The 24342-nt window shown below is 50.2% G+C and overlaps 11 protein-coding genes across 11 annotated transcripts; 5 read left to right on the top strand and 6 right to left on the bottom strand.

Annotated features, from left to right (window-relative positions):
• Positions 1 to 98: 98 nt before the first annotated feature.
• M437DRAFT_39437 (uncharacterized protein) lies at positions 99 to 1221 on the top strand (the record flags this gene model as incomplete). Its single annotated transcript, XM_041020011.1, has 2 exons — positions 99 to 588; positions 728 to 1221. 2 exons carry the CDS (start codon positions 99 to 101, stop codon positions 1219 to 1221), a joined length of 984 nt encoding a protein of 327 aa, XP_040883483.1.
• A 686-nt stretch (positions 1222 to 1907) lies between these two features.
• On the bottom strand, positions 1908 to 2804 carry M437DRAFT_72029 (NAD(P)-binding protein; the record flags this gene model as incomplete). Its single annotated transcript, XM_041025778.1, has 1 exon — positions 1908 to 2804. The coding sequence occupies one exon, from the start codon at positions 2802 to 2804 to the stop codon at positions 1908 to 1910; it is 897 nt and encodes a 298-aa protein (XP_040883482.1).
• Positions 2805 to 3147: 343 nt separating this feature from the next.
• On the top strand, positions 3148 to 3576 carry M437DRAFT_62656 (POZ domain-containing protein; the record flags this gene model as incomplete). The annotated part of the gene is made up of 3 exons (XM_041024128.1): positions 3148 to 3277; positions 3337 to 3519; positions 3572 to 3576. The coding sequence occupies 3 exons, from the start codon at positions 3148 to 3150 to the stop codon at positions 3574 to 3576; spliced, it is 318 nt and encodes a 105-aa protein (XP_040883481.1).
• A 2025-nt stretch (positions 3577 to 5601) lies between these two features.
• M437DRAFT_39007 (PLP-dependent transferase) lies at positions 5602 to 7649 on the bottom strand (the record flags this gene model as incomplete). Its single annotated transcript, XM_041019933.1, has 2 exons — positions 5602 to 7395; positions 7449 to 7649. 2 exons carry the CDS (start codon positions 7647 to 7649, stop codon positions 5602 to 5604), a joined length of 1995 nt encoding a protein of 664 aa, XP_040883480.1.
• A 3011-nt stretch (positions 7650 to 10660) lies between these two features.
• M437DRAFT_72027 (putative ABC transporter) lies at positions 10661 to 12627 on the top strand (the record flags this gene model as incomplete). Its single annotated transcript, XM_041025777.1, has 3 exons — positions 10661 to 10824; positions 10876 to 11347; positions 11404 to 12627. 3 exons carry the CDS (start codon positions 10661 to 10663, stop codon positions 12625 to 12627), a joined length of 1860 nt encoding a protein of 619 aa, XP_040883479.1.
• Positions 12628 to 13479: 852 nt separating this feature from the next.
• M437DRAFT_80944 (uncharacterized protein) lies at positions 13480 to 13839 on the bottom strand (the record flags this gene model as incomplete). The annotated part of the gene is made up of 1 exon (XM_041027454.1): positions 13480 to 13839. One exon carries the CDS (start codon positions 13837 to 13839, stop codon positions 13480 to 13482), a length of 360 nt encoding a protein of 119 aa, XP_040883478.1.
• A 1133-nt stretch (positions 13840 to 14972) lies between these two features.
• Positions 14973 to 15995, bottom strand: M437DRAFT_40304 (putative phosphoglycerate mutase; the record flags this gene model as incomplete). Its single annotated transcript, XM_041020171.1, has 2 exons — positions 14973 to 15199; positions 15452 to 15995. 2 exons carry the CDS (start codon positions 15993 to 15995, stop codon positions 14973 to 14975), a joined length of 771 nt encoding a protein of 256 aa, XP_040883477.1.
• A 655-nt stretch (positions 15996 to 16650) lies between these two features.
• M437DRAFT_62651 (uncharacterized protein) lies at positions 16651 to 18152 on the bottom strand (the record flags this gene model as incomplete). Its single annotated transcript, XM_041024127.1, has 2 exons — positions 16651 to 18038; positions 18092 to 18152. 2 exons carry the CDS (start codon positions 18150 to 18152, stop codon positions 16651 to 16653), a joined length of 1449 nt encoding a protein of 482 aa, XP_040883476.1.
• A 211-nt stretch (positions 18153 to 18363) lies between these two features.
• M437DRAFT_72024 (Metallo-dependent hydrolase) lies at positions 18364 to 19803 on the top strand (the record flags this gene model as incomplete). The annotated part of the gene is made up of 2 exons (XM_041025776.1): positions 18364 to 18416; positions 18453 to 19803. 2 exons carry the CDS (start codon positions 18364 to 18366, stop codon positions 19801 to 19803), a joined length of 1404 nt encoding a protein of 467 aa, XP_040883475.1.
• A 425-nt stretch (positions 19804 to 20228) lies between these two features.
• M437DRAFT_80940 (uncharacterized protein) lies at positions 20229 to 21370 on the top strand (the record flags this gene model as incomplete). The annotated part of the gene is made up of 3 exons (XM_041027453.1): positions 20229 to 20297; positions 20352 to 21020; positions 21086 to 21370. 3 exons carry the CDS (start codon positions 20229 to 20231, stop codon positions 21368 to 21370), a joined length of 1023 nt encoding a protein of 340 aa, XP_040883474.1.
• Positions 21371 to 22205: 835 nt separating this feature from the next.
• Positions 22206 to 23950, bottom strand: M437DRAFT_13432 (Pkinase-domain-containing protein; the record flags this gene model as incomplete). Its single annotated transcript, XM_041018712.1, has 3 exons — positions 22206 to 22735; positions 22789 to 23368; positions 23468 to 23950. Coding segments are annotated over 3 exons (1593 nt in total), but the record flags the coding sequence as incomplete, so codon positions are not given.
• Between the last annotated feature and the right edge of the window lie 392 nt (positions 23951 to 24342).

Below are 24342 nucleotides of genomic sequence, written 5' to 3'. Positions count from 1 at the left end.
GAACCACACGCCGACTGATATAACCGAGCTTCCGAGGCTTGCTCCAAGATAACTGACTACACATATTGAGTGATCATCCAAACTCGTCAAACCTCAAGATGGCCACCTCAGAAGAATTCAAACACCATATCGTCCAGCTGGATGGCCATATTGACCTTCCTCCTCTCCGGTTTCCTCACACCTATGAGAAATACGTCCACACCTCACCTGCAGAACTACCCTCTCGGATCGCCTCAGCTACAATTGCAATCGGAACCGCTGTCACCATCACAAGAGCCAACTTCCTCTCTGCATCTAAACTCCAGCTACTTTCTTGCTTAGGTGCCGGCTGCGATAAATTTGACCTTCAAGCTGCTAAGGAGTGTGGAATTACTGTGACCAATACTCCTGCTCAAAACACCAGTACTGTTGCTGAGCACGCGTTGAGCCTGTACTTCGCGGTGAAGAGGAGAATTGTCAGTTTGGATGAGTTTACGAAAGAGGGGAACGGATGGAAGAAGCAGGGGATGTGCGTGGGCGAATTCAGAGGTGTGATGCCTAGAGTCTGTGAGGAGGAAGTTGTTGGAATTATTGGATATGGAACATTAGGTATGTCTTTTCTGTATCGTCCTTTGCATAAAACTGCCTCAAGAAAACTGTGGAAGAAAAAGCAAACACAGATGGAACTCGTCGAGGCTTGTTAAGCTAGCTGGATTAGAGTCATGCTAACATACACATCCCACCACAGGCAAACACGTAGAGAGACTGTGCAAAGCCCTCAACATGCACGTCCTCATCGCCGAACGCAAAGGCGCTTCAGAGATCCGCCCCTCCCGCACTGCCTTCGAAGATGTCCTGCGACAATGCACAACCCTCTTCGTCACCTGCCCTCTGGACCCATCAACCCACAACATGCTCTCCCACCACGAACTCTCTCTACTTTCTCCGACCTCCATTCTCATCAATGTGGGTCGTGGTGGTATTGTAAACGAACAAGCTCTCGCAACCGCTCTCAAGGAAGGAAAGTTGCTTGGTGCTGGAACGGATGTTTTCGAGCATGAACCTGCGACTAAGGAGAACTGTCCTTTGCTGGCTGATGATGTGCCGGGGTTGGTTGCTACGCCGCACATGGCTTGGTTTTCTGCTAAGACGGTTATTGGCACTAAGCAAACTGTTAGAGACACCATTGAAGCCTTCGTCAGGGGAGAGCCGGTGAATATGGTCGTAGATGGTAGAAAATAGACAGAGTAAGGGTGGCACGTCCTTCAGAATTATACTACACACTCACCAACGGCAATGTGATGTAACGCTACTCATAACGGTTTTGTCAAAAAGGCTCTGGTAAGATGAAGAGACTTCCTATATGATAGCACTAGCCCAAAAAGACATCGGTTTGACTGTAGTGGATGTAGTCTTAGTAAGATAGCATGTCATCTCGCTCTGCCATGCCTCTTACGTCGCATCGACAAACCAAGCGAAAAAAAGAGCGGAACAGCTATCAACAAAACAGAAACAACCCTAGCCACCGCAATGCTCGGAGGTGAAGAGAAATACTTTTCACATTACTCTTGAGTTGTGGTCTATTAGGACCTCCGGTATTAAGTAAAGGGTGATGAAGACCTAGAATCGAGCCGGCGGACTCTGTTCTACTAGACGGGAGACACGAGCCATTGCCGCTGCACCATTCCACCAGTTCAATGGAGATGATGTTGAAAGGTAGCAATACGATGTTGGGCTGTGGGTTGCTTCGCTGCTGGGCAGAGGTATGAAGTGAGTGATATGAGCACCTACCTTTCACACATCAACTAGATGTCTTGGAGCACGAATAAGAGATATAAATGAACAAATAATCAAAGAAAATGGTCACAACGGCGCTCAATGGGGTTTCTCCGTTGCTTCTGGCATTGGTATGCATTTATCTTCTCCATTTACATGATGGCATTCAAGCCACCATCGAGTGTTATCACAGTGTTGTTCGCATACTGGTTTCCGCACAAGAAGACAGCCGCATCAGCAACCTCGTCTACAGTACCAAATCTGCCGGCGGGGACTTTGGCCAGAGCAGCGTCTCTTGCAGCATACGACATTGCCTTTGTCATGTCCGTTTCCACATAGCCAGGGCAGATGGCATTGACTCTGATGCCTTTGGTGCCGAGTTCAGCAGACAGTGAGCGAGTGAGCCCCAAAATGCCAGCCTTTGAAGCTGCGTAAGCTACACTGCCCACGCCGCCATGCGTAGCGAGTAGAGATGAGATGTTCAGAATATGACCAGCTCCCTTATTGGCCTCTGCAGAGTTCTTGAGCATCTTCTTTGCTGCAAATCTAGAAGCTTGGATAGCAGCGTTTAAATTTGTGTTTAGAATGTTGTCGACCTTGGCTTGTGAGGTGCGGATCAAGAGACTGGAATGCGTAACCCCTGCTGCGTTGACCAAAACATCTAGTCTGCCGTTCTCAGGCTCCCAGCAAGGGTTCTTGTCGAGGGTGGACCAGAAGGATGGGTCGGTAATGTCTCCGGTAAGGACAAAATGACTACGACCGACTGAACCGCGGGCAGAGACGCAGAGCTCGTAGGTTTCCTTTAGAGCGGATTCGTCTCGGCCAACAAGGAGGCAACCAGCTCCTTCACGTGCTAAGGCGACTGCAATTGCGCGACCTATGCCGCGAGAGGCGCCTGTTACCAGGCAGGTTGATCTGCGGAGGGCGTGCTTTGATGAGGCAAAAAGTTTGAGAGATCGTGTTTGTGTGAAAGTTCGTGAGGGAGCCGGCCCAACGACATTGAAAGCACTCCGTATCGATGGCGGCAGTGACAGGATAGTTCGAGACATGTTTGATAAAGAAATAGCAGGGACAGAAAGACAGAGGAAAAGACTTTCTTCAATAGGATCTGATGGATGCTATCTTCTTCTGACAGATTCAAAACTAGCAAATCACTTAGCCCGATGTACGATTCTACATTGAGATATAGTCTCACGATTCCAAAAGTCGAGTAGTGTTGATGATGAGAGAGACCTGTCTTTGATCAGAAGTGGAAGTCGATGGATGGTGAAGCTCGGAACAAGGAATGTCTTGGCGTGAGCGAACGCGATTTTGCCCACAGCTTCAGTCGACAGCTCTTTCTTCTTCTTCTTCTTTCTCTTTCACGCGCATCCTCGCAATACACATTCAACAATGGCAGGTACAGAGCAGACTGACGCACCCGACTACGTGACTCTCGTCAGTAACGACGGCTTCGAGTTCCTGGTGCAAAGAAAATCAGCCTGTCTCTCTGGCGCCATCAAGAGGATGCTTGACCCAAACAGTGCGTTTTCTTCCTCGATCCTTCCAACCCTCGGTCATGATACTGACTGTACCCTGCAGACGGCTTTGCTGAGTCCAAGACGCACAAATGTGTCTTCGAAAACATCAATGGTATGGTGCTGGAGAAGGTGTGCGAGTACTTCTACTACAATGAGAAGAACCGTGACTCGACCGGTGTCGCCGACCTGGACATTCCGCCTGAGCTCTGTCTTGAATTGCTCATGGCGGCTGATTACCTGAATGGTGCGCGCTCCTGATCTGCATCTTCTCACTCGCCCTACTGACACGCCTTTAGTCTGATGAAAAAGCTACGCATCTACACGACTCTCCTCTGTCTTCCTTCCAAGCATACCAGCCAAGGCGTTTACGGCGTTCATTGCTCTCTCAACAGAGCAATCTCCTACAGATTTGCTTCATGAATACCATCATCTCATCATCCGCGACTTGATCAAGAAATACTGTGACAAGGAAACGACTACACCACACATCTTCCTTGGACCACGAGCATATACGCCGTCATCTTCACTCCTCCACGATGCGGCGTCTATAGTTGGTCCTACATCCAACTTCCGCTTTATTCAGTCCCTTTCCCCAATTCACATGGAATTGGTGACTTTATTCCAGCTGGAGACATCTCTCTCTTACCGTCAACAAAATACAAACATAACGTCTACCTTTTTTTAGCCTGTCCGCAATTCTCACCAGTGACTTTTCTTTCACATGTTCAGGAACTTTTATTGTCACGCTTGTCTCCTCATTTCTCTGGGAGTTTCCAGGCCCTCATCACTGTTCCAAGATGAATTTGACACGTTTAAATTGACTTGCAATGTCTTTGTATCCGTGATGTCTGCGAGTCTCATTGCGTGCCTACATTTCCTTTCATTCTTCAGAGCATTTCCCATCAGAGGAAGGCTCACGAAGACGCACTGGAAGATCTTCGAAGTTTATGTTGCTACTAACTAGCACTGCTAATACAAATTTGCAATCACGATGAACTCTTCTCACACCGCGATGCTCTTATCTTACCATCGGCTCCTTGTGACCTCTGTATTTCTATTCTCGAACTTGCATATATAGCCGTGTTGCGAAAAAGGGAGCCGTCTCTCCGTATATGCAAGCTTGCACCGACGGCGCAACACACTAAAACCACACGATCGCCCACTTAGCTTTCTTTGCTATTATTCCTTCGACGCGACCAACTTTTCTTCCGCAGATCTTCTCTTGAGGAGTTAATGCAATGTCGTCTGGGCTTTTAGAGACGGCTTCTGTTTAGTATAGCGTAGATAGGTGGATGGTTAATGTATTTGAGTTTTGCACTTGCGGGCTCTCCGTGCTCTTGCTTCTATCATTTATCTTGCATACCTGGATCTTGTGGTTTCAGGATGTAGAAGGGAGTCGTAAGTGCAGGGCTTGTAGATGCTCGTGCGTGGCTTCTACTGCATACATGCATTACTCTATTTTACTTTGCTCCTCCTTCCTTCTTGCTAAGAGTGTTCGTGCGTAGGGCTTAACCATCTCCTCTAGCCCTACCATCGCGATGAAAGTCCTCCTGACACGAAAAAGCTGTATCTAGTCTTTAGCCCAACTGTCTTGCTTCTTCTTTCAGGCCACCCTTTGCAAAAGCGTGGGTCTCACATGGGATACTTATCTTACTTCCACACGCATACCACGCGTAAAGGCATTGATCACCCCCTGTTGATCACCAAGCACGTATTTCGTTCATGCAGAATTGGGAACGTGGTATCTCCATGGCTGCTCGGACTGGTAGTGTCGTCTAGCACAGCCCTAGAGGGTGGACTGATTTGTCAAAGATTAGATGAAACTTGGGAGGTTTGTGCTTTCCATGCCCGATGACCTGGTTCGGTCTTAATGCACAGTATATGAATACAAGATCTTGGGCGATGGATAGATTAGTTGGCACGTCATGGTAGAATCCAAATGAAAGAGACTTGCGTCGATGTGGTTTGGGGGAAGCAGTCAAGACAAGGGCATGAAGTTGTAATGCTATGGTATGATGAATACAAGTCAGAGAGTGCATGAAATCAATTCTAAATTTGGTACTTGATCGTCTTGTGACTGTGTCTCATGAGCGCTAAAGCAGAAAGGAAATGGAGGTATATGAACAACGAGCAGAACAGGAAAGAAGATATGGAAAAGGAAACGAGGAATGAGCTAGTGATAGAGAGGGAGAGAGTGTGAAGAAGGGAACCAACAACCAGACCAAACCAAAGAAAGCCACCACCCTTTTGAACAAATAGAAATACTAGCCATGTAACATTAGATGTGATGAACAGATAGGGAAAGAATACACAGATCAATGAACCATCAGTCATGTCGTCTCGACAAAGTCAAAGCCCTGGCGACCTTTCTGAATCCACTCCTCTCCTTCTCTTTCTTCTTGGTATCGATTGAAGAAGCAATTGGTTTCACTTCACTTTCTATAGCTCCAGCAGCAACAAGTGCAGCCGTTTCTTCCTTCCAGAAGGTGTCCCACTTGCCCACCACAGGCTTAGGTGCCGAACCGCTGAGTAGACTTCTGCGTCTACTGATGTTTGGTTTCGATCTGATGCCAATGAGGTTGGAAGACTGAGAGCGAGGAAGGCCAGCAGAGGAGATGGAAGTGACAGAAGAACCAGGCGACGGTCCCACGCTGAAGTCAAAAGACTTTCGCAGGCGGTTGCGCATAGGAGGAGGACAAATGACAGGTGCTGTCGCCCCTACCACAGCATCCATTTCCCTCTCTTCAGGAATTTGGATTTTGATGAAGGAAGCCCGTTGAAGTGACAAAGGCTGCTTAGCAAGAGGTGTGGTTTTCGGTGTTGTGGTGTCCACGTAAGAGGCGCGGAGGAAAGAGATCAAAGCTCTGATGTCTGAAGCTGTGGACATGCCTCCAAGAGACACACGAACGACGCCTGTGGCTTTTCCATCCACAATCTCAGTGGGATTGCTGCATCGGTGGCCGGATGCAAAGGCTGCTTTCATCTCTGCTGGCGTCCAGTTGAGGTAGGTAGCCATGCCACCAGGATTGCAGAGAGAGCCGCTGCGAATATAGATGTTGTGGCCGTTGGCAGACTTCTCGACCTCCGTGTATGGGACGAGCGAGCCATCGGACTTCAACACGTTGAAGGCGATGGTGCCACCTTGAGTTTTGCTGTCGCCGTAAATGGTAGTAGGTTCTTTGTAGACACGAACCACGGGTTTGCCATTTCGGTGTCGTAGATTGCAGAGGCTATCGTAGAGTTGCTTTGACAGCTGTGCTGTGTGGCGCGAGATGAACTTCATAGGTTCAGGTCCATAAAGGCGTTCGTGAACGTTGATGGCGTAATCCAAAGCAAAGATCGAGTGGAAAGGCAAAGTACCATCTTCAAGCGCGTCATGGGTGCTGGCGGTCTTCCTTGCATGCCAAATGTCGTTGATGGTCACAACCATATCGACTGTGCCACCTCCAAAGTATTTGCGATTTGTAAGGACATGAGAAGAGGACTTCTGCACCAGCAGGGCACCAACATTGGGAAAGCCGAAGATCTTGTAGAAGCTGAGAGCCACGAAGTCAGGACTTTCATCAGTATTGCTCAAGTCCAATTGAGCAGTGCTGGCAAGAGCAGCAGCATCGAGGAGAGTATAGGTGTTTGCTCGTAGGATTTTCTTTCTTATCATACCGGGCCACGTCAGGGGAAGACGACGACCAGTCATGTTTGATTGACCAGGATAGGCGAAGAGACCTAATTGGCGAGGAAGAGGACCACCAGTGCCACCGCACTCGATCCACTTTTCTACCTCATTGTCGCTGGCAAAGCATCGACTCGTTGTTGTGAGCTCGCGAATACCGACGAGACTAGTATGAGCGTCACGATGGTAGCCATACCATAGTTGCCTATGTGTGGAGGCGGCATGGTCTTTGATGCACTCGATAGTAAGCTTGATAGCGGCAGTAGCGTTTGCAACAAAGACCAGATCCCACTTCTCAGGGTCGGCTTTGAAGAAACGAAGGGCTTTCTCACGAATGGCGTCTATCCGGTGACCAGCGATTGCCGATGGCGTGGAATCTGAGTGTGGGTTGCCATATAAATTTGAGATCAAGTCTCTTGAGAAATCCTCGACCATTGACTTGGCATAAAGCTGGGATTGGTCAGAGAAAGGGAACAATGGTCACGAGGGTGGGGTAAGCTTACTGTTGACCCTCCATGATCAAGATAGATTTTGCCGGCGAGTTGAGGATACTCTCGTGCTCTGAAGCTTTCGACCTCCTCATTCTCTATGTGTTCTCCAGAACATGATGGAGCAGGTGTCGTGCAATCGGTTTCGTAGTCATAATCTTCGTGACCGCTGTAGGATGACATGTCGTCGTCTGAGATGGAAGAGGTCCCTGACATGATGTCTTTTGTGTTTCGGTGCTGGGTGGTCCCCGTTGTATAAGGCTCAAAACAAGATCGCCCGGCAATCTGAAAGGTAAAACGGTTTCCTATCGCTTGGAAGAAGGGGGAAGCAACGAGATATGAGAATGGTTCCGACTAGCGGTACAGTATGCGCTTGAGTAAATGAAAAGAGAGGACTAAGCTTTTGGCAAAAGGAGCAACATTACCATCGAACTAAAGAAGATGAAAGAAAAGGAAGAGGCAAAGGGTACAAGAGTAAGGGACAGACGTGACGTATATAGACATGCTTTCTGCAGAGCAAAGGCAATGATTGCTCTCGGTAACAGTGTGCAGATGGCATGGCGTCCGATCCGCGGCATAACGATACATTTGCTAGACCAAAACACATGGTCTCAGTAGCCACTGTACGCAGGTAGCCAGAACCTGAAGGCTGTCAAAGCGGTAGAGACCCGTCAACCTGTCAACGGTCAACTCACAGATCAAGTTCGAGCTAGAGATCATGATTGTTTGACGAATCAACGGCTCGCGTAGTTATTTTGGACAGAAGATGCATCGATCGCCAATCAATCCCGGAGGCGATGCTGGCTATCTCGAACGACATGGCGCTCTGTCTATTGCCGGGGATGCACGTCAGTTCTCTCTCGATGAGCTTTCCTTTGCACAATGCAGGCGTATCCTGGGTGGTGGTAATGCGACAGAGCGTCCAAGGTGGAGCTTGCTAGGCAGTTGCGAGACGGATGATCTGCTGGACGCGCAGCAGGAATCCGCAATCCGGGTTCATGTTTCCAGCCCATGGCAGCACAGACACTGTGCCTGCAGGCAGGAGGTGGAAAAATTTCTCGTACGCGATCGTCCCTGGCGCCCTCACGACTCAAGAAGGCTGAGATAGATTGGATGTCACAGAGTTCGGAGCTATCCCACAAGCGTTGTGACGAGCGGGAGCCAGGGACGACGCGAACGGCCCGCGGACAGCAGACGGTATGAAGCCTAAAAATCCTCCGCAGACTTCACGTCAGGTCGTGTCTTTGCCTATTCGGCATCTACTGTCGAGCCGTGCAAAGCAACATGTGAATGAGAGAGCAGCAGCAGCTATCCGACAGTCCCACTATGTCAGGTGTCGACTGTGTAACGTGCAAAGAATCGGCCTCCACGTAGTCATCGTGTCTCGGCGCTCAATTGCGGGGGAAGCAGGACGAGCATGAGAGGCTGGCAAAGACTTCATTGTTTCACGACAGCGTTACGATGGTACCCGTTTCTGCTGGCTCGAAGAGAGCCGGAATGTGTCACGTCTTGCGAAGTAGTGAGCATCTCATCGCAAAGGCCGGACAGATTCCCATATCGAGTCCCACATCTGGTAATGCTTCGAAGCCGTGACATTGACTTCACTATCCTAGATATCAGAAGTCCCGCCATGCTGGCTCATCTTGATACAGACGCCCGAACGCCTTCTTGGAAGTCCCAGCAGCCATCTGGTAGTCATGGTTGAAGCCACCGAAAACTCTCCGGCGACTACCTAGCTCCCCGTGAGTGCTGACCACCTCGTATCAACTCACCCTGGACACTCGCTGTGACGGCCGATTTCTGACGAATCAGGATGTGCGGCCACGGCTTCCTGATGACAGAAGGATTGAGTGCTCATTGCTGAGCGCGCGCGTCGCTGGCAAAAAGGATGGCCGCAGTCTGTGCGAGAGTGCTTGACCAGTCACTTCGGGCCAGCAGCATCTCGCAAAATGCAGCCAGCCGATCTAAGGACAGGATCCGTCGGCTTATTAGACGAGCAATAACGGCGTCTAGCGACCAAGAGGTGGAGATATCAGGATTGCCAAAGGAGAAGGCACGAGCAACCATCCGAGAGGAAGGTGCGACCATGATAGCCAAGCTCAAGGGTGGACCGCTCACTCGTGGCCAACGATAACATACCTCGTGCGCCGATACCAACCGTTTCTCGTTCAAAAACGCTCAGACGACATCGATCTATCGTATGGAGATGCGTCGTGTTTCAAGTCAACCTTGTCAAGGGCAAAAGAGACGGATGTGATCTTCAGCGGCAGCGGACCGTGACAGATTGTCGAAGCTCCGACGCGTCCCTAGATCCTGCATACCAGGTCAAATCAAAATGACCACTGACCGGATTTTGAAGATTTTTCCGCTTTGGACAACCCTAAATCGAATTACAAATGATTGGATAAATTGCCCTCGACGAGGATCTGTTTAGTTGCGATGCATTCGAGATCCTGGGAGCACGTCACTGCGGCCCGCGCGTATTGACGGATTGGCGTGAGTCGTTGCGTAGTACGGGGAAGCTAAACCCTAGTTGCATTAGCCTCCTGTCTACAGCCTGCAGGGGCATACTGCTACGACCTCTTCTCCTCAAGCCAGAAGATATCTGATACATCCGACTTCATGCACAAAGGTCAATCGCGTGGTGACCGGGCTTTTGGGATGCGTCTGAAATTGCCTTCAGCCACCCAGGATCGACTATTGAGAGGTGAGCTAAGAGCCAGCGCCAGCATGTGATTCGACAGTCGCCCTTCCATGGCCTCTGAGTCGACGACTCTCGCTTGCATGCTGTTTGCCTCTCCATTTCCTTGTGTAGTCATAGCGGCCGTCTGTGTTTGCTCGATTCCTGCAGCCGGCCTTGACACATTCAACAAGCGAGATAGCAATGCCTGCCCTTCCTAAGACTGCATTTCCATTTGTAGACTGCCGGGCCCAGTCTTCTCTCTCTCTTTCGTATCTGAGACTCTTTGCATTCGCTCTTTTCCAACTATCGTGGTTGCTTGCAATACTGTGGCACTCAAGAAAAGGTTGATATACATCTTTGCCTCGTCGTTCGGAGACCACACTCACTCAGCCCTACAACAATTTTCCGTTTGCTCGTTGTGGTCGTTGCTTGGCTGCGTCCACAGACCTCTCGGCTTTTATACAACCACTCCACGTAGCTCTTCCAAAACACAGCTTTGATGCACGCATCAAGGTCCACGACCATGTCGGACGTGGAGAAGATGATGGGCGATTACTCGCAACTCACCAACCACAACATCCGTAGCTTCCTTTGGAGAGGTGTCTCTGTCACAGTCAAGGATCGCCAGACTCAGTTAGACAAGCCTATTCTGAACAATGTCAGCGGCATCGTCAAAGCTGGAGAGCTGATGGCGGTCATGGGTCCCTCGTATGTTCTTATCCATCTTTCGGCATTATTCTTTCGCTGACAGTCTCGCAGCGGTTCTGGAAAGTCAACTCTCCTCAACGTGCTTGCTAATCGCGTCCCTGCTAAGGGCGCTCATGCTCAGTCAGATGTCTTCCTCAACGGCCGCCCCGCCGAGTGTGAGACAATGCGCAAGATCAGCTGCTACGTCGAACAGGAAGACGCCCTTATCGGCTCGTTGACTGTCAGAGAGACTTTGATGTTCGCTGCTCGTCTCTCCTTACCTAAGAGTGTCAGCGCCCAGGAGCGGATCGGTCGCGTCGAGGCACTCATCAACTCTTTCGGTCTCAATGGCCAAGCTAACACTTTGGTCGGTACACCTATAAGAAAGGGTATCTCCGGTGGTCAGAAGCGTCGTGTCAGTGTTGCCAACCAGCTCATCACTAGTCCCAAGATCCTCTTCCTCGACGAACCTACTTCCGGTCTGGACTCAGCCGCTGCTTTCGAGGTCATTGCTTTCGTCAAGGACGTAGCCAAGAAACACAACGTAAGTTCAGACTCCTGTCATTCATTCTAGCCGAGTAGACACTGACACAAGCACAGTTGATGGTCATCTCAAGCATCCATCAACCTTCAACCTCGACCTTTGCAATGTTCGACAAGCTTCTTCTCCTCTCGCATGGCAACACAGCATACAGTGGACCAGTTAAGGACGTTCAATCTTTCTTTGATGCATGCGGCTTCCCCATTCCTCTCTACATGAACCCTGCCGAATTCATCATCGACTTTGTGAACACCGACTTTGCTCATAACAGGACTGAGGTCAGCACCCAATTCGAGATGGTCACCGGAACCTGGCAGCGCTCTGGTCTTCACGCCGAGAAGCTGAGCACCATCGCCCGCGAGATTGCCCACGGCGACCCTTCGCCTCAGGATACCAATGACAACGATAAGATCGGTGCTCACTGGTTCGATATCCTCGTCGCACTCGTTCATCGCAACTTTATCAAGTCGTACCGTGATATCATCGCTTACGGCATTCGGATTGCCATGTACATGGGTCTGGCTATCATGATGGGAACTGTCTGGCTGCGTCTGGACCCTTCGCAAGGCAATCTCCAAGCTTTTACTAACGCTATTTTCTTCGGAGGTGCCTTCATGTCCTTCATGGCCGTCGCCTACATCCCTGCCTACCTCGAGGACCGTGCTATTTTCATGAAGGAACGTGCCAACGGCCTCTACGGACCCACGTCTTTCCTTGTTAGCAACTTCTTGACTGGTCTGCCGTATCTCTTCATCATCACGTTCCTTTTCAGCGTTGTCGTCTACTGGCTCAGCAACTTCCGCAACACCGCTGGCGGCTTCTGGACTTGGGTTATGTGGCTCTTCCTTGACTTGATCGCTGCCGAGTCTCTTGTTGTCTTCATCACCAGCCTTGTTCCTATCTTTGTTGTTGCTCTCGCCGCCACTGCTTTCGCCAACGGTCTTTGGATGTGTACTATGGGCTTCATGGTCCGTCCCGCCGACCTCAATCCCTTCTGGCGCTACGTGTTCCATTACATCGACTACCAGAGCTACGTTTTTGAAGGCATGATGGTCAACGAGTTTGCCAGCAGAAACTACACTTGCCCCTCCAATGGTCATGGTGGGTATGATTGTGCCTACGACACTCCCCTGAGCCCTCAGGGCTTTATTCCTGGCACTGCTCTCCTCGACACCTATGGCTACAAGGCCGGCAGAACTGGCGAATACATTGGTATCTTGTTGGCTATCATCATAGTCTACAGACTACTTGGCTGGTTCGTGCTGTACGTCCGCCGCACTTGAGGAGCAACTTTCTCCTCTTCTCCAAAAACAGCAAGAGCGATCCTTGGCTGTTTTGTTCATGACGACTTTCCTTTTTCGTGTCTATCAGATTTCCTTGTTCATGTGCATTGGCGTATCTGGGCAGGTGTTCTTTCGGCGCAATGGTCCCTACTACCCTTTGAGCTGAGTCTTCACGGTTTTGTTTTCTTCGTGGGCATGAGATGTCTTCACTTTCGTTTTTTTTACAAAGCAGGAAAGCACGATTGCTCACTCACTCGTTGACGAGTGCGTGTTGAGCACTTTCGGTACTGTCTTTCGTTTATCCACTCTAATGATCGATGCATAACACACAGAATAGAAACTACGGAATCAGTCTCTCCTGCTTCTACATAGCATCCAAAAAATACAGATAACCCCTCTTCAATGTACTTTCGTCCATGTTGTGTCGCTGATGTGTGATGAGATGTTTTGCATATATTTCTCCTCTTTTACCGCTTTTCCCTCACCTCGCTTTCCTGCTTCTTACCTTTTCATCTGCACAGCAAAAACCGCAGTATCACAATCACAGAACCACGGTTCCTCGACTATGCAAGTCTTGATGCAATCAAGCCCAACGCTTACGTCTTCCCAACCGCTTGCTCGAAGCAAGGATATCTTCAAACAAAAAAGTGGTCAAAAGGATTCTTGGGGAAGCGCCTCTTTTTCAACTGTGTAACGTGTGACACATGCAGCCACCCTCGAATGCATAAACGCTTGCTGGCACTTTGTTTCTCATGCTGTGGTACTGTGGGGCGCATGCAGCTTGCTTACAGCTTCCTCCAACCGACGTTTTTTTTGTGATATGTTTTTTGCATTTGATCTTGTTTTGATTTCTTAGTTTCGCGGAGGAGAGGGGGTTGGATGGGTTGGTTGATGGCGTCGATGGATATTAAGCGCTTCGTGTCCCTGTTTCTGTTTCTCTGACTGCTCTTGCTCGTTGATTTCACGTTTCTGCTCTTCGTTGATGTTGACGTGGATAGAGGGAGGTTGCAGACGCATCAAGAAGATGCATCTCCTCTTCTGAGTCTTCTCCTCTATCGGCAACAGTTCTGTGGTGACCCGTTCTTTCCTTCTTGCTGTCCTGTGTCTTGCAGAATCGCTGTTGCCGCCCTCCTTGTGTCCAGAGCCCATGATAGTGGTGTCAATCGGTTTATCATGCAATCGAGATCGTGCAAAAGCAACCAGGTAATCCATGTCGTCAAGGGTGCAAAATAGTCAAGCAATATATTTGGTATAATCTCTGTCTTACGATAGTCTTCCAGCCACACCCATATTATGTATTCATGCAATTCTTGTTTCTTGTTGCATCGAGCATGGAGGATCGAAACAGCAAGTACCCGTCAAGATCCTTGTACGCAGCAGAATGCGGTCAGCAATCTCCGAACTTGCCGTTCTTACATCGATACCAGGGAAGAATTGTCCGATGCAGAATAGAACAAGAATCTCATTGCTATCGCGTCATTCAAGTTTGTAAGCAATTACTTATTCATGGACTGTCTGGCTGTTTGTAGAAGACATTGAGTAAGATGAATGTAAGCTTTTGGTATGGCAAGATTGATAACGTGGGAAGAAAGGGATAGCAAATAGAAAAAGAGAAAGAAGAGAAGAAAATATACATGGCTGCTGGTAGCACCCTGGTTTCAATAACCTCACTCATAACTCGTCCACAACCAGGTCTTATAGAAGCGGTTGAACACTGATGCTACCTCAAGAGAAAGTGTCAAGAACTCGGAGATGTGGGTGAGGGATATTGCGATGGTCACAAGTCCAGATCGTTCACGATTACGTCTAAGACTTGCACGAGTTGGAGCAAAGATTCTAACTTAGGTTTGCGGCTTGTGATATTCCGTGTACCTTGTCCTCGCTGTTAGTAGGAAAATAACAACGCTATGCACCAATGCAAGTTTGAGAGGTTCTAATTTTCAAACATAACCCAAATGCTCGTATGCGAATGCGATCGGATGGCAATTGATCACTCGTCAGACACCGTAACCGTAACCACCAAGGTCGCGCTCTGATCGCCTCAGTTGTAACTGTTCATAAGTCAGTGATGCTCGGATCAAATGAAAGAGAAGTATAGAAAGATAGAGATGCTCGCGGACATGAGCTGCAAGAGAAGTTGTGACACTCACGAGCCTAGCCTTGCTTCGTAGTCCTAGATTTGCTCCTCGTAGCCACCTGAGATGAAGGTCTAGGTAGACCGGATACACGTCTGACAGACGTCTGCGATTGCGGCTTGACACCATAACGCAAAACATCGTCTTCCATGCTTCTTTTCTCCGATAGTACTCGTTGCAGTCGAAAGGGATATTTACAGCGGCATAGATTTATACCTTTGCTTGAATGCTGCTGGCTTTTTGATACGCCTTCTCCTCTTCGGCCCTCTGCCTTGACTCGACACGTTGCAGATTGGTTTGTTCTGATCTGCTCAAAGGTTTGTCGTCCCCCATACGCCGTGCGCGGCTCTGAGGTGTCTCGATGAAAACGGGTCTACCGCTTCTAGGGTTTGAGCCAAAGGTATAGGAACGATACTCGGTGTTGGCCCAGCCAGTACCTGGAATTCTGTGAGAATGTGGATGATGATGAACTCTGTGTACGCGATGTGATGAAGAGGGAAGCTTTTGCTTATCATGACTGTGATGGTGGCGGTGGTGATGGTGATGATGATGGTGACGTGAAGACAAAGAGTCGGGCCCGCTCTCTGATTGAGATCGAACACGGCCTAAATTGACAACGACAGGAGGAGAAGAAGAAGCTTCAGACCGCCGGCGATGACGGTGACGACGAGGGGGGATATTACCGGTACCGTTCTTATTCGTGTCCATCCAGTCCTCGATTAAGTAATGTAAGAAACCACCATGAGTGACGACGACAATCTCCTTTTCTGGACGGCTGTACAGCCATTCTCTAGCGACCCTTGCGCGGTCATCGACAGCTGAAGCAGTTGCAGACCACTTGCCGAGTTTGCTGTTCCAAGCCTTGGCCGGAGGAGTGTACATGTAGCTCCAGTCGACGGGTTGGCCTTTGAATTCTGCCTCGAGATCTTGAACATTACTCCCAGTATCGCAAGGCAGATCCGATGTCTCTTGGAGTTCTGGTAGAGCCATGACTTTGAGTCTTTTGTCCTTGATGACCGGAGCGAATGAGTGAAGAGCAGTATATACAGTGCGTTTCATGGGAGAAGCTACAATGGCATCGACACGGTCCATAAAGGGAAACTTTGTTTGAAGAGCTTTGCATTGTTCCTCGCCGAGGGGTGTCAGCATGGGGTCATGCATGGCATGGTTCGCAACGCTGACGTTGTGGAAGCCTTGAGCATGACGGACGCAATGGATCGTGACAGGAGCCATCAGGTCGTTGGTGTGTCGTAACAGCTGTTAGGTATGGATGGGCACAAGAGCAGAGGTAGGACTAAGTTGTAGGAGCAATTGATAGATGGTCGGAAAGGTGATGGATGGAAGGCCACAAAGGGAACAAAGCTCTCTTTGTTATGGCCTGAGCGTAACCATGGGATTTGCTTAATTCTGATGGCAAGTACGACTCGCGTAGTCAAATAGGAATGCCACGCTTGACTTGTCACTGGTCAAGAAATGCTTTGTTTGGTGGCAGGAACGAGGGAACGTCACATTCTTGCCGATCAGCATTGGCACGCCGACTTGGCTTCAGCTCAGCCTCTTCCCTCGACCGCATCGTTGAACAACCTGTATCATCACAATTCGCACATGGTCACTCTGCGAAATCTTCTTGAGAGTTTCAGAGATTTATACGGTCTGTCTGCCAGATCTGTCACAACTCCGTTGAACTCTCATATCTGCCGCTGTGACTTTTCCCAGAAAATTTGGTATGCGATTGAGCATCAGCTTGTGCCTCAATCATCCGGATGCCTTGATAATCCGCTTTCCATAATGCATAGTGGTTGACCTCAAAGTCTCCCTACCCTTGACTCCGATTCCAACGCCGTCGCTAAATCAACCAAACCTCATCTTGCAAGCCATGTAGCCAATTCTAATGTGTCTTTTGTCTTGCCAGCCACAAGCCCACGGCTTCACGAGCCAAGTCAGTTCCCCATGCACCGTCCTTACCACCCCTACGGAACTCTTCGCCAGCGTAGCCTTCATCACCACCGCCTCTGCCAGCTTCGGCAAGGATGATCTCGAGATCGCGTTGTTGACTCGAGGTCCAACGCTTGACAAATGTAGCTGGGTCGCGAGAAAGGGAGAGCAGGAACTTGCGTTTGGAGTTGAGATGGCGTGCCTTCTCGAGCAAAAGTGCTGTATCGTCGTTGACTTGGGTGATCTTCTTGAGGTTGGCCATGTGTCTAGGCGATGAGATGATGGCCTGCATGAGGCGCTTTGTGGTACTGGGAACCTTGACTCGGATGTCCCAAATCATGTATTTTGATGGTGGAATGGACTCGTCTTCTGGAGCGATGTAGTCCTTGTCGATACGGATCGTGTAGGGTAGCTTGATGGGGTCGAGGGGTGAGAGGTGCTGCAGAATGAGCTCAGGAAGGTTGGGGAAGAAAAGAGTCTCGTGACGGAACAGCTGCTTGAGGGTCTCATCGCAAGTGACGCGACGCTCGTCCTCAGGGTCGGTCAACTTGAACAGGCGAGCGTAGTCCCAGATACCTTGAACAACGTCGGCGCGGGTAGCTGTGTCCATGTCGAGGAGCCAAGCAAGGGGTGGGCTCAGCTTGAAACGCTCGGGCTGCTCATCAAGGTAGAGATTGATTGTGACCTGGAGCTCTTCGTCGCTCTTGCGACCAAAGGCAATGCAGTCGACGTCGGGCTCACCTTCCTTCTTGACCCACTCAATCTTATTGAAGTCGTTTGACTGCAAGGCAGCGGGACGGTTGAAGTCGACAGTAACACGTTTGAAGAAATGCGACATTTTGATGGGAGCCATGGGTGGTAGGGTTGATTTGAGCTCGGAGTCTTCGGTGATGTCGTCTGATCCCTCGAGCAGTTTGCCTTCAATCTTGACACGGTAGCGAGCTTGGTTGTTGTCGGCAAAATCGAAGGTGCCGTCTTCGTTAAAGCCAGCATTTCCGTCATTGGCCATCTGCCAGGGCTGTCCTTCTGCTGTGTTGCTAATGAACAAGCGGAGCACACCTTCTGATGGCATCTGACCAGATGTACCCTCCAGAATATCCAGGCGCTTCTTCGTCATGATGGCATCGAGTCTCTTCTCCTGGTCGCGTAGCTTGCGGTAAAGAACGGCAGCATCGGTGATGGTGGCTTCGGCGAGGTCATCGTCAATGTCGAGATCGGTGGGCTTGCGAGCCTGTCTTCGAGCAGCTTCGCGACGGCGGAGTTCCTCCTGTTGCTGCTGTGCTTGGGCAGCCTGTGAGATAGCTGGCGCATGTGCCTGATGGCCTGCTGCGTACATAGGGCCTGGCAGCAGTCAGTTGCATGTTTCATGACGGAAGGGGTGTTTCACGCCGTACCTTGGCCAGTGGGACGGCGCATCTGGCCCGGAGCTGCGAATCCTCGTGATGATGGCTGCATCTTGTATGTGGGTGGATGCGACAAGTATAACACGCGCGATTGATGCTTCTGTCAGCGACGCGACTCGGTTGCTTCTGCCAAACGCAGCTCGGGGCATTCAAACGCCGACCCAGGATTGCCGAGGTTTATCCATGTCTGGGGAAGGTACGCATCACTGACGTTGATGAAGCCTTCCACTTCCCAACTCGATTCAAACCAGAAAAATAACAATATGCCTGCTTCATCTTTAGCATCCACAGGGATTGATGTCGAGTCTGAGTTGAAGTCAGCACAGTCTACGACTACCTCTGCTTCTGCCAGTCTCCAGCCATCTGGTCGTGTCCACGATATCCTCAATGTATCTTTACCGTGTACCGAGCCGGGCTCTATCTGGGATGTCAATCTGTCCTTCTCGGGAGTTGTGCAGAAGGTGACTCCTCATGATCCCGCTCTCTTGGAGGTCTTCAAGAACGACACATCTTCACCATACATAAATGGCTATGGAGCCCTCCTTGCTCCTGCTTTGTGCCACCCCCACATCCACATCGACAAGGCCTACCTTCTTTCGCATCCCAAGTATTCTCATCTGCAGATTGAGGAAGGTTCCTTCGACGAAGCCATGGAGTTGACGTCCAAAGCAAAGTCAAATTTCGAACACGACGACTTGCTCGAACGTGGTCTGAGAGTCATAGATGAAAGTGTTCAAGCTGGAGTAACTTCTATGAGGGCATTCGTCGAAGTTGATCCTATCGTTGGTTTGAAGTGTATCGAAGCAGGCAAATCCCTCAAGGACAAAGCCGATCTTCGATGCCATGTTCAATTGTGTGTGTTTGCCCAACTGCCTTTGTTCTCAAACGAAGATGGAGGCAAGGAGATTAGACGTCTTGTTGAAGAAGCTGCAAAGCCTACATATTCTGCCGATGTGCTCGGCAGTACGCCGTATGTTGAAGATGATCGCGAGAAGATGAAGAAGAACGTTGAATGGACCATTGACCTTGCTCTCGAGAAAGACCTTCACCTGGACTTCCATCTCGACTACAATCTTGATCTCAATACCGAGCCCTTGGTCTGGCATGTGATTGATACACTCAAAGCTAAAAGCTGGACAACCCGTACCAAGAAGACCATCGTCCTGGGTCACTGTACTCGCTTGTCATTGTTCAAAGACGACGAATGGAGACGACTCAAGGAAGAGATTGCCGACCTCCCTATCAGCTTTGTTGGACTGCCAACATCTGATCTTTTTATGATGAGAACAGAGAATGGTGCTCGGGGAACTTTGCCTGTACCACGTTTGATCAAAGATTATGGCTTCAATGCTGCGATCTCTATCAACAACATTGGAAATGCTTTTACGCCTCAAGGAAGCTGTGATCCCCTCTCAATAGCCAATCTGGGCGTCGGCGTCTACCAAGCCGGCACAAAGAGAGATGGAGACATCCTTTATGAATGTATCTCTACCAGAGCCAGACATGCTATCGGACTATCTGCGGAGGCCGACTCGAACTCTGCGAAGATGCTCTCTCTGGAGCCTGAAAAGGCTGCAGATATGCTCCTGTTCAGCAAGTATGACCCAGATTGGAGAACTAGACGTACTGTCGCGGAAGCCGTTTACCTTTACGATGGACCCGGCAAAAGGACGGTCTTGAAGGGCGGCCTCTTGGTCGAGTAAAGGCTGTTGTTCAGGCTTGAACTAGCCTGACTGGTGTCGAGTACCTCCGACATGAATCACGTCGCACACTGTTCCACTTCTCTGGTCTTTGAGTTCAACTGAACGTCCTGAATTTTGGATATTAATCCTGAATCTTGTTGAAATATCTCAAATGAACATCTGGAAGATGGATGTTTCTGGTCGTCGAGAGTACCCTGAATGAGCTTCTTGTAGTGCTTGATATGGATCCAAGGAGTCTTTGGTATACCCCCAACTTCCAGCGTCATGTGGAAACAGTCTCACCGTCGTCAAAGCGATGGGCGCAATGCCGAGACACTCGAGCAGGGGCCGCGAAAGGCTTGCAACACCTTGTTGATTTGTGAGCACCCACCAACCCGCCCCTCCTTAATCACACTTCGAGATTGCTTCGCTGCGGACCCAGCAACATGGCCTCCCTCCCTGAACAGCAGATGGCAACACCCATCATTGACACACAGTTCCTGGAAGAGCTCGAGGTTTGTCACGATGATGCTTCTGGACTCTGTTCGACCAAGACTTACATGTAACAGGAGCATCTAAGACCTCATGATGGTGCCTTCTTCTGGGTAGTCAAGGTTCTCGACGAATACTACTGCCAGAGGAGCATCAGCATCGAAGCTCTCTGGGCCTGGATCTACATGACCCTATACAACAGTGGAACTCTAGGTCTTATAGAGGAATGTGAGAGGTTCTTGCTGCCAGAAGGATGCGACCTCGAGAGACTTGACGCTATCGCAACAGAAATCTCCCGGCACGCCGATCAGCCCAGAGAGGTGGAGACGATGCTTCATCGATTGGGTATCCCGATCCAGAAATGGGATTGGTACGAGTTCGACAACAGGTGCAGACTTGTCCGTCTCGGTGGACTCCAGCCTGCACCATTGGCCCCAATCACGCTCGGCACCAGACACGATATATTCGCAAATCGACTTGCGCAGATCGTAAAAACGATGCCCTCACAACATCTTGCCGAACTGAACAACAACTCTCCAGTCACTTCTTCGGTAACCACAAGCCAGCCTCAGACAGATCATCTCAACGCAGCGCAGCAGAACAACAACTTTATGCTTGATCCTCAGCTCGAACAGTCGGATCTCGAATTAACCATGTCGCGCAACGGATCGCTGGCCTCTCAATCTTCCTGGAAGAAGACCCCAATGCAGCTTCCTGCCCCTTCGCCAAACTTTCCTATCTCGGACGTGAGTAACCAGTCACGCGCAAAGCATCTACCACCACATTCGCACACACTAACATGCAACCTCAGATGCGCAACGAGGGCAACGGCAAGCAGTCCATGGGACCACCACCTCTCCCCCAGCGTATCGACGGTCCTCATGTTGAACCCCTTCACAAACCCATCGAAGCTCCCAACGCTCACGTTGAGCCCCTGAACCCTGCCCGCGCTCCTAACCTCGCCGGCTTGCCTTCCCAGAAGCAAGCTGAACTTGTTCTCCAGCAGCTTCGCGACCATGCCGAGCGTCAGAAGGCTCGCGAGGGCAAATACAGAAGCGTCGCCGATGAGCTGAAGAGGGGTCAGAACCAGGTTTAGGAGGAGGGTAATGATGTTGGTACGAGTGGTCAGTAGGCTGCTCTTGCGTGGCTCAAAGATCAGTCACTTTCTTGAAGCAAGACATGGGTAGTTGGTCATGATATCATATACACCAGAGACGAACAACAGGGTTAATGACAAAGGAGGAGATGTACAACACCGCAGACAAAGGAAACCAGTCCAAACTCTCCATCGAAAAGTCACAAATTACTCCAAGATGATACAAATTTCCAGTGAGATCAATGTAGTGCTATTTGTCTCAGCGGATCTGATGACATGTTTCAATACCATCGTGCATTTTGATAGCACTGTTTTGCAACATGCGTCACTTGTGAAAGCTCTTGACATCTTGCCTTTGGAACAATCATCTGCATCTCAGTTGAACTCCCCGATCACATGAATACTTAGATTCAAGTCTATAAAAAAGACACAAATGACTCCAACTTGGAGATGTTGATAAAGGAAAAGGCTATCCAGAACGCCGCAGATTAATCCTACATTCCCATGACGATCAAAACAAATATTGGGTATCCCATCTTTCGATAATCCATCCTCTTTCCAGTCTTTCCTTGTATCCCTTTCCTTTCCAGTGTATTGTAGTTGTGTACTCATGTGTGTCCAACCCTAATAGGCTGATTTGTGCATATATCGTGTTGTTGCTGCGTATTTCTCGTGAGAAACGTGGTAGGCATTGTTCGTGCCAATAAAGGTGGTTGGAGAAGCAACCGGGACGGGGGTTCGTCGAAACCCCCAAATCCCATTCCATGCTTTCGTCCCCGTCGTTCTTGTCAAAGTGCTCGACTCACGACGACTATAACGGCGGAGATTCGTCAAGAGTCTTCAGTCCTCCCTCAACCTGTATCCCGTCCTTGACCCATTCCATCTCCTCGATATCGGTCAATGGTTTCCTTCCCATCCGGACCTTCTTGAGCAAGCCCTCCACAACGCCCCTTGCACCCACCCAGCCCTTGAACTCTTTCGTGTCATTTCTCTTGTCATCCCACTCTCCATCTTCGTCGCCAAACTTGCACCACATCCAGTCTGCGCGGGCGATACGATGCGAAGGCCTTGATCGTTCTGGTTTGCCGGGTGGGCAGTCGAAGGGTAAGCGACCTTCCATCAGGGCATATAAGACGACACCCAAGGCCCAGCCATCTGTGCTGCGGCCGTCGTAGGGTTGACCGAGGAGAATCTCAGGAGCGGCATAGTCTTCGCTACCGCAGCGGGTTGTGAGGAGTGGTGAAGCGGGAGGTGCAGCAATGCGGCGAGACAGTCCGAGGTCAGTAAGACAGACCAGCGGGTAAGGATAGGTCTGAGGATTTTCGAGATGCGAGAGGATATTGTAGGCAGGTACGACCAAGACGTCTATTGTGGCCTGTAAGTAAGAGATGCAAGAACAGAGACTAAGGAAATCTTACTTTCGAGTTTGATGTCGCGATGGACAATATAGTTGTTGTGCAGGTAGCGAACTGCGCTCATCATCTCGGCAAACATGCGTTGGACCAACTTAGGCTGTAGGATGTTGCGATGCTCACTTGCCAGTTCGAACAGGTCACCTCCTGGACAGTAACTCAGGACTAGCAAAGCTCGTTCGTCGGTGTATTCGAGCGCCTTGAGCTGGACAATCGATGGATGTGACACGCTCTTCAGAATGTCGACTTCTCGCTTCAAAGACACCTCGATACGCTCTTCATCGGCACCACCAGCTGGACCGTGTTCAACGATCTTGACAGCGACCAATTTCCGCGAGTCCAGATGTTTCTCGTCATAAGGTGTACCCGGTGGTAGTTGTTGTGATGTAGCCAGCATGACCTTGCTGAAAGTGCCCTGACCAAGACTTCGTATTGATCGCCATTTCCGCTTGTGGTCTTCGTGTGCTGATCGGACGATAAAGTACTCGGCATCGCTATCCTCTGCCCCGCCCACACTCTGCATGTCTGTATCCTCTGTTTCTTCCTCCCTGATGCCCTTGCTTGAAGGAGGTGGTGATGGCAGAACCTTTGCCGAATCGACAGAGGCCCTCAACACGGACGCTACATCCGACTGAGCATGATTAGAACCCTTGCGCTCGTCGTCTGAGGAGGTCGAGAGTTGTACATAACCACGCTGCTGAGCAAGGTAATGCTCTCGCTGCATTGGCTGCTCATTTGGCGGCGTGGTTGTGATGTGCAAGCCAGCAGGCCCGATAGTGACATTCCTCGGCCTCACGTTGTGCATGGCTTCAGGTACGAAGTCACTGATGCTGCGATTGCGGTTGTGTTGCTTGCGCATGACCAAGTCAACGCTCTGGCCTGCTTGACCCTCGACAGCAGCATGTACCAAACTCCCGTATCCCTTCTTTTTCTTATGTGGTGAGCCAGGCGGTGCAGACATCGAAGATAGCATACTCGATGTCGGAGGAGAGGAAGCGAGTCTCGAGGGCGGTCTCACGGGTGTGCTGTTGTCGAAATGACCGCTTCGTATCCTCTTCCAAGGCCCAGGAGAGTTGGGGTCGTTGAGCATGATGGGAGACGGCAAGGGAGTGATATCGAGCATGGCAGCTAGAGCGGGCGAAGCAAGAGCAGAATTGGGACTCAAGCTAGAGTTAGACAGGTTATGGCGTAGCGCTGGTGTCAGCAACGGGGAGGCTGCTGATTGACTTGAGCGTAACGAGTCGGGGATTTCTTGCTGACTGCTCGACGGCTTGCGATTAGCAAAGGCTGATGGGATGTCAGTTCGAATCTGAAGGCCGGCACCGGCGGCGTGGTTGTGACGGAAGGCCAGCACGTTCGGGTTGGAAGAGGATGACGGCAGAGGAGAGGCAGAGAGATCCGAAGACAAATCGCGGTGGTGATGAGTATGAATTGATGGCAGAGGAGGAGCGGTATGGCTGGCAGCCGGACTGCCGTCGTCGGCGTCGAGGTGCATGTTAGAAGGGTGGTTGCTACGGGCGGCCGTGGGTGTGGCAGCAGGATGCGACGGGGTACGAGAGC

The sequence above is a fragment of the Aureobasidium melanogenum genome (genome assembly GCF_000721775.1).
Source record: "Aureobasidium melanogenum CBS 110374 unplaced genomic scaffold scaffold_2, whole genome shotgun sequence".
Lineage (NCBI taxonomy): Eukaryota > Fungi > Ascomycota > Dothideomycetes > Dothideales > Saccotheciaceae > Aureobasidium > Aureobasidium melanogenum.
The sequence above is the reverse complement of the archived record's forward strand: the minus strand, read 5'-3'. Positions and strand labels throughout refer to the sequence as shown.